The 12,996-nt window shown below is 33.6% G+C and overlaps 2 protein-coding genes across 2 annotated transcripts in view; one reads left to right on the forward strand and one right to left on the reverse strand.

Moving 5' to 3' along the window:
* LOC147071408 (uncharacterized) overlaps positions 1 to 12,996 on the forward strand; it is a 444,271-nt gene that overhangs the window by 55,432 nt on the left and 375,843 nt on the right. The gene's annotated exons all lie outside the window — the stretch shown is intronic.
* Positions 1,557 to 9,994, reverse strand: LOC147071414 (flavin reductase (NADPH)-like). Its single transcript, XM_085948654.1, has 3 exons — positions 9,851 to 9,994; positions 6,856 to 7,242; positions 1,557 to 1,818 (listed from the first exon to the last, which is right to left on the reverse strand). The coding sequence occupies exons 1-3, from the start codon at positions 9,921 to 9,923 to the stop codon at positions 1,670 to 1,672; spliced, it is 609 nt and encodes a 202-aa protein (XP_085804780.1). The 5' UTR covers positions 9,924 to 9,994; the 3' UTR covers positions 1,557 to 1,669.

Here is a 12,996-nt window from a genome sequence, read left to right on the forward strand (position 1 = left end):
ACTGCCAATAAATCCATTTACCATCCATCCATCCACAGGCGCTATTTGACTTCAATGACAATAAAAAAAACAATTGTAGACTATGAGTACAAAAATAGGTAGTCATCATTTTGTGATGAGTTTGAGTAGTCTATTTCTAAATCCGGATAAGTCCACCATTCGATATTTGCAGTAAACGACATTTTTGTCTTTCAAACATAAATGGTTGGTTCGACGCATAACAGTATCCAATGAAACCATGGGTCGCAGGTTCATTCCGCACACATTAAATGCTTGTCGTTTTTCAATATGCATTCAATCCAGTGGGTTGGGCAAATGGCTCATAATTTACCTGTAGAAATCCATTTACTCCACTTAGGAGCGAACATGATATTTTACTTTACTTGACAAAATAGCAGACTAACCCATTATTGCAATAGATATAACCAAAGTCAAATTTAATAGATGCATCTGCATTTACTTGTTAATTATTTGATGTCTGTAAGTCAATCATATTTTTCGTATGGTTTTAGAAGCTATAGATAAAGTTACACATGGATTATGAATTTTTTTCAGTTCGAGGCATCCTGATGATCAAGATTTTTCCATGGCACCCTAAACCGAAATTGACTCATTATAGTTAAGTGTTTTCGCCGATATATTATTTTCCATCTAAAAGTGAAGACTTCATTTTAGCTGTTTTTCATTCAAATCCGAAGATGACTCGTTTTTTCCAGTGAAAATATTGGAATATTCCACGGTACTCCTATAACACACACTTTGGTAACTCATGTCATGGTGCGTTGTGTGAAATTGCACATAGAATATGTACGTATTTACTGTTAGGTTTTGGCTATTTGCGGACTTATCGGTTTTTAGAAATAGACACCTCACTTAGTAGATGGACAACATGATTTTATTACATCGAATATGGAGTGGTTTAATTTTGTAGACAGTGTGATATAATTTTTAATCCTTGTAATTCTAAAGAAATATTGCAATATTTTTTACAGACATTAACGAAGCAACTCTTTCAGTTGTCCCTTTACACCAACATCCTGAATTTATGAAACAATGCTGTGATCTTATTAATGAAGAATGGAAACGTAGTGAAACCGCACGAATGCTAAGCCTTCAAACCTCATGTGACAAAATGCCAACATGCCTAATCCTATTAAACGTAGACAGTGTCATAGGACATTGTAAACTAACTCCCATACCTAGCATTAAAGATAGCTGCTTTGTCGAATCCGTTGTGATTAGCAAATCTTTGAGAGGAAAAGGATTGGGATCGTTTCTCATGGAAGCGAGTGAACAATATTGTAAATCTGTATTACTGTTAAAGACTATCCACTTATCGACATTAGGGCAAGAACAATTCTACGAAAAGCTGGGATATACTATTTGTGAACCTGTTAATATCTACGGCAGCTCTCCGCAAGTTCAAAACGATTTTACATACATCAAATTTAATTCAGAAAAGTCACAGAATATGACCAACTACATGAAAATGCCTGCACCGCCCCCCATGAAATTAGATACCCGAATACCGGTGAAAACAAAGAAAACATACATGGTGAAATCAATATGATGCAAATAGTTTATTCAATCAATACCTGAATATAAAATACATTATTTCCATAACATAAACAATACGACAATATATTTTTATACTTAAATAGATGCATGTCTATTGTGTGACATTAGCAAGCCCGACAATTTTTTCATAGTGTTCCGGGTGTGACAAGCTGTCCACTAAAAATGTTCCCAGGTCCCATTTGGAGATGGAGCGTCCGGGACTCTTGTTGTACTCCGTGGTGAAGTTTGCGCTCGGTGTATCTACGCAAAGAGACATTTTTTTTATTATTAAATTAAGCTGAATCCCAAAAAATGTGTTTCCATTTACTTTCAAACCAAGAAACAATAGCTTTTATTAGAAAAGTAGAAAGTGTTTTTATATATGAGTCGTTGAGTTATTAAACCCGCACAGGTCAATTTTTCAATAAAATTAGAAAGGCTTATCTGCTTTTCCAGTTGCAGGTTTTAAAATCCATCCCGTTTTGTCAGAAATTCAAAATGAATATTGAGGTGAGTTGCAAAACCCATGTACATGAATGACCAATCAAACCTCCAGAGGATCTTAACGCCTAAGCGACTCATATTAAGTCGTTTCCAAGAAACTGAGCTTGACTTTTTTTTCAAACCCATTTCAAAGAAACACGATTCTATATAACTGGCAGTTTGATTTGTTACTACTATTTAATTTAAAGGTATATAATAATAATTGGGATAGAATTTACATAGTAGAATTTCATTTTACAACAGTATATTAATAATTATGTAATAATAATATTAGTTGTAATTAGACAAAGGGTAAGCATTCATTTCAAACTGTCCAAATTCACGAATTTTTTTTTAATGAAATCGGTGCAAACACAAATTTTAGTGTTAGATTATATAATTACTGAGTTCAGCAGATTTCAAGGAGTACATATTGAAATGAAGATATATTACCAAACACAGTGAGAAGTTTCAACAAAATAATTATTTTACTTCATTGTTTCTTTACAAAAGATATATTTAGAATAAGGTGTGTATTTTTCGATCCGTCCCACCAGTGATGTCATGTTTGGGTAAGTGAAAAATACAACATTTGAGAATAGGTTCTTTAAAAAGGAAATTTTATTGCCTGCGGCGCTGACGAATTGGCTATACTTACCAACTAACTATAAATGTCAGGAGTTTAAAGATTTTTGTTGCGTTTATCCGTTTTTAATAGCCAATGTAATACCCCATTTACACGTGCATGGATTTATTGTTGACAGTAAGTATTATCGCGGCCATAACAATAAAATGTATGGATAAACATGTATTATCCTGCAGTTGGCAAGATTGCATGCATGAATCAAAAAAATTTGGAAGCTTCTGAATTTACATGCGACAGTAGGATTTTTTTGATCTGCGCCTGCGCAGTAGAACGATAGTGGCGAACCTGCCAGCAAAAAAACCAACTACGAATGAATTTTCAGGTTGTCCGATTTTCACTACCTACCTGTCAAATAGTACCATAAAATGACAACATCGTGTCTCGCTCACTCTTGAAGAATGAATTGGAGAGACAGTCAGCACTTTTACGTGTAAACAGTTATTGTCATGATAGTTTAAAATACACAATTTTGCTGCCAGTAAATCCATGCACGTGTACAGGCGCTATAATGAATTACATACTCTTACAATTTTCTTGCTAAAAATAGTAGGGGGCGACATTTTAATTCAGCTTAAGGGTGACACTTTGCCTAGTTATCTCCCTACCTACTGCTTTACATGTCTTGTAATTTACTCCTCTGGAATTGAATGTGTGTCAGCCAGGCAGGGGTTCCCCAAAATTTTACAAAATATTTCAAGGGGTTCCGCATAACAAAAAATGTTGGGAATCAATGGAGACTTTATCAGTTGTCCACCAGCGCCTAAGATGTTACAACCAAAAGATATGTCAACTAATAATTAATTAAGAGTTAATCTTTCATGTTTATTTTAAGTCTACTTGTTGATTGAAAAACATCATTGTATGAACATTGTTCAAATTGTTCAGTTGAATAATCAGAAAAAATGTTTTTACGAGAGTTTAAGATTGGTTTTTTGATTTCTCAGAAGAGAAATTTCAAAAATTTCATTCACAATGGAAGTCTAGGACATTTCTTTAGCTCTTCCAATTCCGCTCTAAACATTTTTTTACCAGGAAATTTAATAAATTCCATTCAGAATCATATATTAAGACAGTTTGTTTTTTTATCGAGAAATCAAATTTTCCTAGGCAGTTTAGCCTAGTGACAATTTCTTTATTTCTGGAGAATCTCATTTATGATTTCTCGAGAAATGAGAATTCTCGAGAACTCTTGTGACAAGATTTTTCGCCAGTGTGCCCTCGGAGAATATTTGATGCGCCCTCAAGATACCATCAAATTATAATATTGTCACTCTACTACCAAATTAAATTTTATAAAAAAAATGTGCAAGTTTAATGACTTAAATCTAAAGATGCAAGGAAAAAAACACCACCATGCTGACATAATCAGTGCAGTAAATGCATTTAAATGTAAATTGCCATTATGGAGGACACATCTAATAAAAAAATCATTATCACATTTCCCAAATCTTAAACATATTATTGAGAATTTGGGAGAAGAAAACTATATTTATACATCATATTATAAAGATTATGGATACTCTCATAGAAGAGTTTTCTTCTAGATTTGAGGAATTTGTGTTATTAGAACCAGTGGGGAGATTTTTTATAAATCCATTTAATATTACTGAAAATGATATATCCAGAATGATTTCAACAGATTTTGAAATTAGTAATACCGAAGACCTACAATTGGAAATAATAAATATGTATACAAAATGATACTACTATATTAAAAGTACATTATAATGATAAAATGTTTTGGAATTTAGTCGAAGAGAATAGTTATCCTAATTTAAGACATACTGCGCTATGACATATTCTTGCATGTTCTTTTCTAACATGAAATACTTAAAATCAAAATATCGATCAAGAGTATCAAGACACACAGACCCTCACTTGGATAATTGCTTTAAGTACAGGTAATTATAATAATTATGTACCTGACTATAATAAGTTAGCTGAAGATTTACAGCGCCAGGTGTCGCATTGATTTTTTTTTGCATAGCATGTATTCATATATAAATATAATAAGAACACCCATTTTAAATACATATGTTGAAAATTTGAATCTTGGTTTATTGTTTGACCTTTCTTGATTTTTTTTATATTTTAAAGCTTGAAATATTAGTTATATATTTTTTATGTTGATTTATGTCGATATGTATTTATCTTCTCATATTAGTTGATTGGTTAATATGGTGTTTAATTTATAGAACTCCATATTATTAAAAATGCACATTTTTGTGATTTTTGGGGGGGCTATCAAGATTTTAAGTTCTATTCGGGTTTTTAATAGTTATCTGAATTTAAAAAAAGTGTATATATGTAGGTATATACTATGCGCCCCCGGCTATGTTCAAAATTTGTATTGCGCCCTTCATGGCAACAAGGTTGCCGACCTCTGCTCTAGTGGATAATTCATGATAAAACTTTCAGTAGATTAAAAATGAAGAAAACAATGTGGTTTTATGAATGTGGTGACTACATAATATTTGTTACAGTGATATAAGATAATGTTATTTTTATATTTGCTTTCATGACTTCAATGATATTGTTTATTTTTCCGCTGAAGGATCTCTTATTTACAAAATAATGTACACATTCAGACAAAGAAAGGTAAAAAATTGTAATAAAACATCGTTAATTCAATGACTTATTGTCAAACTATTTTTTCTATTAAAATACACAAGATTTTTTCCCTATCTTATTTCTTGACCCTACGACAGGCCATGAGGCAAATTGACAGCAATATTGACGACTAAATGAATAATGAAACACAAAATGTTTCTTTAAATCCCAAATAAACTGTTTTGGCGTGCAGTGTGATATTAGATAAAAAATATTCTATTGTCTATAAAATATCTAAAATATGCCATTAGATCATATTATTTAATTTAAAATATTTTATAAATAGAAAAATATTTTAATCTTTTATGGTTTGGTTAGACAGGGTTTAATCGAACATTTAAAAAAACCATCTCTAATTTATATTATTACTTATATGAAAACAAACAAGTATGACTGTTAAAGTTTAGTGTGCGCTATTTATGTTGAATTTCCATAGCTCACCTCCACCCTCTGCCACTGGTAAATAATATTAATATTTAAATTTTGTTTTATTTATGAGTTATTAACATGTTGTTATGGTCCATAAAAATCACCTGTATTATACAAGTTATTTTCAAATTCAAACCTTGTTTAAATAATATACTATTACTTTTATTACACTTATGTAATGAATAGGTATGATTTGTTTTTTCAATCACGTCAATCTTTGATTCGTTTGATTAACAAAATTAGTTTCCTTATCTGCAATAAACCATGTTTTGTAGATATTTCAGTCTACCTGCTAACAGAAATCGTATCACTACGTATTTTTACATCATCTATTCAAATATGAATCTTAAGCTTGATTTTGACATTATACTTTATTAGTAGTGGATATACATTTGAATCTCATTAGGTATGAGGTATGAGATAACTGAATAAAATATAATTTAATTATATATGATGAAATTAATAAATAGTGTATAGGATGATTCCATTAGAGGGGGTTTAAGCCAGGACCATTCCAGAAACAGAAAAAAAAAATATATAGGTGAATGCAATATTATCAGAATCTCATATTGATAACAGGTTGGCTCCTCTCCTCTTGACATTCTACGACACAGCAAGGCCTGTCAGTGGAAGACCCTTGGCACTCACGAAATGAAACAACCATCTGAGGCATCAATGTTTACTTTAATACGCTCACGCTGTATGTCTAAAAGACAAGACAGTTCGGATGACACAAACTGACACTAACGATCCTAATAATTATGACTGTTAGGCCACGTGCATTTGATAACCATTTGTGGATGCGGCAGGTCACAATAACTAGTAGGTGAACACACCCGCAGTTTTACCTGCCAGGTATTTATCGCAAGACTCAAAATGCAGAGTGTATGAGAATGTACCCGGAAAGTACGAAGGGTCCGCGAAGCGTCAAGATGTTATCAGCACTAGGAACTCAGTGACATCTGCTAGGTTTTGTTAATCCTGACTCCTTTCTAAAAATTCCTTTGCACATTTCTTTCATCACTGCACCAATCTATGTCCGTCACTCAGTTGTCCTGAATTCTAATTGGCGGTCTATTATTGAATTTATGTTAATAATAGATATACTTATATTTTTTGACGGATATTACCTGAAATATGGGGCGGGAACACAGCAATATATTTTAATCCGCTGTGCGTAACAGCATCTCGCATGCGAACATGGTCAGAATTCACGTCTACGAAAATTTTGGGCACCTTTTCCTGCTCGTAAAACAGAAAAGCTGATAGGCAAACCGAAACAACATTAACATTGTTGGTTTTCATTGCCGCTATGATATTCTTCATTCCTTCAGACATGACAGTGGTCGGTTTCAGGTCGTTTCGCGTTCCCAGTGCTACGACCACGCCGTCCATACCTTCAACTGCTGAATTTACATCTGATTGGTTCAACACATCGCCGACGACTACTTCCACTTTGTTTTTCAAATTATCAGGCACCTTGGCTTCGTCTCTGACAAACGCTCGGATTGTCAGACCTAAAAAAGAGAAAACATTCAATATTACATTCGGACAAATATGTGGTCTTTGGTCAGATGGTAACAGCATGCAGTTGGTAATTCCAAGATATGAATTCAGTAACTGAGTTATAACAGTAATTCAGTAACTGAGTGAGTAATTTACTTAGATTTCTGAACTCTTTCATTTGATCAATTCAAACTATTGAAATAATGATAATATTTGTACGTTAATTTTATATATTTAATTAGGTTTACTCCAATGAAGAAAAGAAAAAGACAGTTTTACACTTAAAGGTCGTCCATATATGACATCATGTCCTAATGGGGAGGTCTGATATAATGTGAAACAAAATATAAACTCATTTTTCTAACAATAAAATATTTCATGTTTCCAATCAATCTTTTGCAAAAAATAGCTATTATTAGCCAAAGATGTGGTGATTACGACAGGGGTGTAAAAGATTTTGTGATGAAATGTAATGGTGAGGCGCAGTGGGGTCAAAAAATACTCAAAATCATGCGACGTCATTTATGGATGATCCCTTAACATAAATTTTCCTTATCACTGATGTTTTATTTACCATGGTTATTAGCCATTCGCTCAAACATAAAGCTGCGTATCCACTAGATTCGCAAACCAGTAGCGCTCCACGATCGTTTCTAGTGGATACGTTCCCATGCTCCGAACGTGTACAGTTCGACCACAGAATGCGTTCCGCTGTCGGTTTTTTTGCAAGCACAAAGGCGAGTGGAGTGCGTTCGTGCAACAGACTGTAACAATTTATAATGGAGTGGTCAGAAGAAAAATATTAAGCTCTCACCGAACTATATTGAAACAATCTGGTATTGTGGAATCCTCAAGACCTCATACCTGTATATTGTCTTTCAATGCACAGATAATAGCATTATAAACTTCAGGAACAACTTTGCCGATTGCTTGCTTCCAAATTTTAAACAAATATTGCATAAAACCAGTGGCTAAAAATCTTACGATTAAAGTCTGCTTATTTTGAATCGATATAACCTTTCGGAATTTAGTATCATTTCTTTGGATCGATGGCGCTACCAAACTGAGCAAATGTTCCAAATTTGACGAAGACATTTGCATAAAATTTCTGTAATGCCCACCTAGTTCTTCAGATTTTAGGTCCAATAGTAGAACCCCTTTATCCCTGTTTATGTAGAAATCGGCTCGCCAAAAATGAGGAGGCCTTTTATAATCTTCTACCAAATAATGAATGAACATGAAAACAGCACTCGCCACTAACTCAGACGACATGTTGGCATAACTCTCCTTTTGAGCGGTTACAGGTTCGCGAACATAGTGGATACACAGCTTAATATACGAGGCATCTAATAACAAAAACTGATATGTCCACAATTCAATATTAGTGGGCAATTATGTTTTGTGCGTCAGGCGTCTAGTTGCTTTTACATTAGTTTCTTTTTTATATGGTATTTTATTTTTAAACTAGAAGAATATACTTATTTCTATTAGCTAATTAACCCCTATTTGTAATACTAATTGTAATAAAATGTTAAAATGTAATAAAATAAAATTATTGGGCATTTCAACATCTATTTAAATCACTTTAAATAATTGGTTTCTGTAATAGTTGGGTTTTCAAAAAATTTTGTCGTGTGATTTTGGGGTGTTCTAGAAATTATTATCAAAATATCAATATTATTATGTGAAATTGTACATAAAAATGGAGCATTTTTGTAAGATTTTAATCATAATATATTAAGTATATAGACTTATCAGTTTTTGATATTGATCGGACACTTGGAACAGAAATTGAAAAACAGCATGTGCATTCGAATTCCAGATTCAAGGCTTTTGGAGGCGAAAGCTTTTCTACTACTACACCGTGTGTTTTAAAGTTCATGGATATAACTCAGAGGTGGAGCATTCGGCTGTTATACACAGAAAAACTTAGCATGTAAGTTAACTAAGCGTTCTGATGATGAGTTTTTAAGCCAAAAAAGTAAGGTCCATTAATTTGACAATTTAGAATACATTAGATTAACAAACAGGTTTGGGGCCGTAGCTAGAGCCAAATTGTAGCAATCAGATTATTGTATGTTGGCTATTTTTAAGGTAGGGTATTTCCCCTTTATGTCACCCCTGGCTATGGCCCTCTACCAATTCAATCGATTTATTAAACCCTTTAAGTCATCAGATTAGCCTTAAAGTACCTGATATTGAAAAAAAAGATAAGAACAAGTTCCCCCTCCTCATTCAGAGATAACTGCTATTTTAATATATCAACGAATTGGTCAAGAGAAACATTCATTTTCTAAATAGATTACAAATTACACGCTTTATAGAGTTGCTAAGTATATGACTAGCCTTGATAATGGAACCTGTAATGACTCTAATATGTAAAAACAATTTCTATAACACGATGAACTGCTACTATTTTAAAACAATGCGAGTTTTTTGACATTCTGTATTTTTCTAGCGTTCTATTTTCAAATTTGTAAATATGACTGGTAGGTATATTTAATTCCTAATGTATTATTCAATTACATGGTTATTCAAACACTGATCAGTAATCATACTAGTGCCTCAAATGATAGGTACCTACACTTTTTGTAGGTAGGTATGTCGAATAATATTTACCTTTTTGTATTGCCGCTTCGACAACGCATAATCCAGTCATGCCGGTAGAACCAAATATCACAATTTTTTGCATTTTCAAGTATGGATTTTGTCTTATTGTATACGGAAAGACAACCTCACATGAAGAGAAGCACGGACGAAATGATCGTTGTCAGATAATTATTATCATATTCTCACTAAAGAATGGTTACAGTCGCCGTCAATTATTACCGTATCACAAATTTTAATAATATATGACATTTCACTTGACACTTGACGGAGCGCCGGTCCAGCGATTCTAAACCGTTGGTTTATAAACAATTTTTAAAAAATAATGCTGATCAAAAAATTAAACGCTTCCGTTTTAGCGAAGTTTCCTAGTTGAATTATTGAAACAGATAGTAAAAAATATATAAATGGAAATAAAAACTAGAATTGAGATCACAAGGAGCGCCTTTCTCAAAATGAGACGGCTCCTTAGCAATCGAGATCTTAACCTAGGTCTAAGACTGCGTATGGTACGTTGTTATGTGCTCTCAATTCTTTTCTATTGTCTGGAAGTATGGACGCTAAACCAAGAGATGTCACGAGACTTCAAGCTTTCGAGATGTGGCTGTATAGACGCAACCTCAAAATTCCTTGGACTGACCGGGTGACAAATGTTGAAGTTCTCAATCGAATGGGGAAGGACCGAGAAGTTCTACGTAGTATCAAAACCAGGAAACTACAATACCTCGGCCACATTATGAGAGACAAAAATACAGCATTCCCCAACTCGTCATTCAAGGAAAGATCAATGGGAAGCGTAGCAGAGGACGGCGCCGCATCTCGTGGCTTAAGAACCTCCGTGATTGGTACGAGTGCAGCTCCACCGAACTGTTCCGGGTAGCAGACGACAAAGATAAGATCGCCTTGATGGTGGCCGACCTCCGCTAGGGGATGGCACAATAAGAAGAAGATATGTTATTATTTTTCCACGAGACGGAGTGATAATTTTGGGGATTTCCTGAACCGGAACGGCGCTCCGGTCCAGTTCGAGCCCTGGCTAAAGTATTGTAATTTTTTGTTTAGCCCAAACATATTGAGGACAACCTTGATACATAATATTATTATTATGATCAATGGAGCCGTTTGAAAGTGAAAAAGGACACTAGAACCACTAATATCCATATAAACTTTGAACACGGGGCCAAGATTTACTTTTTTTAAGCAAGTTGTCACTAATTATGTCAAACTGAAATGGGTAGGTAAGAAAATGACCTTCAGCTATTTGTATAAGGAAATCACAGAAGTGTCCATCTGGAAGACGAGTCAGCGTCTTTAGTTTGGTTCCATGCAGTGATGTACCGTGGGGGTAGGCAGATTGAGCGTCGCTTGGGGGCGGCAAATCTAGGAGAATTATTTGGTATTATATAGAAATTATATAGTTATATTATAACCAGCAGAGCATTGGAGATGTTTTTTTTATCCAGTAATTACTACAGTACAGATTTTAGTATGATGTCACCACGCTTCTCCAGGAATTTTTGTTTTATTTTTGACTGCTCTCGTTTCGTATACAATGCCAATAAAAAATATTTTTTACTACTCGTGGCGCGTAGACACATTATGAATATTATGATAAATGTAAAAAACCAAAAACATATAATAAATCAGTCATAATAATATAATGTCATTTACTCAAATTAAAGAGTTCCTTTCATAATAGTGATATTATGTAGGTATGTGCGCAAAAAACAATTATGTCGCGCCATAGGTGGCGCCGAACAAGCGACGAATGTAGGTATTGAAACAAAATAATTACTATATAGATTTCGACGTTGGTGACGAAGCAAAGAAAATTATGGTAGAGATTTATAGGTAGGTACATACTTCCGTATTTTTTAATTTATCCAAATATTTTTGCCAGTCACTCCCGAGATTTAAAAGTTCCGGATGTACCTATTGCAAAATAGATATTCATAATGATTATTAATCCATTGACATTTGACATAATCATATGCATATAATAGGTATTTACGTTAAGTACCAGCTAATTGTACCTAATAAAAATGTACACTAGTAGGTACCTACCTAGATTATATCGTATTTATCGTGCTGTGAATAACAATACCTTCTTTTAAATCGTTTTTTTGTAAACATATTTTGTGCTGATTGTGTGGATTTGTGGTTTATTTCAATCATCAACGGTTGGATGTTGAGATTATTAATTAATAGTGTACTTATGATTAAAAATAGGTTTATATTAAATAAATCATGAGGAAAATTATTTTGTTTACATATTGTAGCGTACAATAATAGCATAGAAAAAATGGTGTAAAAATATTACGTCTGCGTAGGTATTACTAAAATGATACATACTAAATGTGTCAGATATATCAACCAAATGGCATCTCAGACTCTGGTGATTTGGGTAAGTGTTTAACTAATATTATATTTATTCGCTTATTTATTTATTAATATCTAAATTTAATTTTGTATGATTCAGCTTAGTGGTAGGTATATTTGTTAGTAATGTATCCACCCATACCATGCCCCCCACAAGGAGGGGCTGACAGGGCTCTAGTCTGGGTCCCGGGCTCGATAAGTGAAATAAACACATATCACAAATTTGCTCGAATTGCCAAAAACTCGCCTGCGGCGCTATTTTCTTCAATAGTGTTATTATTTTAAATTATGTGGTTGTACAATAGAATTTATAATTGTGTAGCGATACTCAAAAACTCCATAATTCAAATGGGTGTATTAAAATTTACAAAAAAAACACTAAATATACACATCAATTTAAGCACGTACATCATTTGGAAAACATTACTGTAGAGCGTCACACTGCCTTTATCCTAAGCGATAGGTAGGGGGGCTGCCAAAGATCCTAGCCTGGGGGCCCGCTTCAGGATGCGAGGGCCATGCTGCATACAACACATTTCTTAGATATTGGAGTAATGAAAGGATGATAAAAAAAATGGGGCGGCATTTTGACGCTCCCTAGGGGCGGCATTTTGTCTAGGGACGTCACTGGTTCCATGGCTATATGGTTTGAATTAATAATGGTTTTAAAAAGTTATTCAAAAATGAATCTGATTCATGGTTTTAATAAAATCCCTAGTTTGCCCAACACCATTCTGGGGATAATAAAATATTTATATATGGCAATGATTAAAATAAGC

This window comes from Rhyacophila brunnea, unplaced genomic scaffold (assembly GCF_057557595.1).
Source record: "Rhyacophila brunnea isolate RB1 unplaced genomic scaffold, BYU_Rbru_1.0 scaffold_20, whole genome shotgun sequence".
Taxonomy (NCBI): Eukaryota; Metazoa; Arthropoda; class Insecta; order Trichoptera; family Rhyacophilidae; genus Rhyacophila; species Rhyacophila brunnea.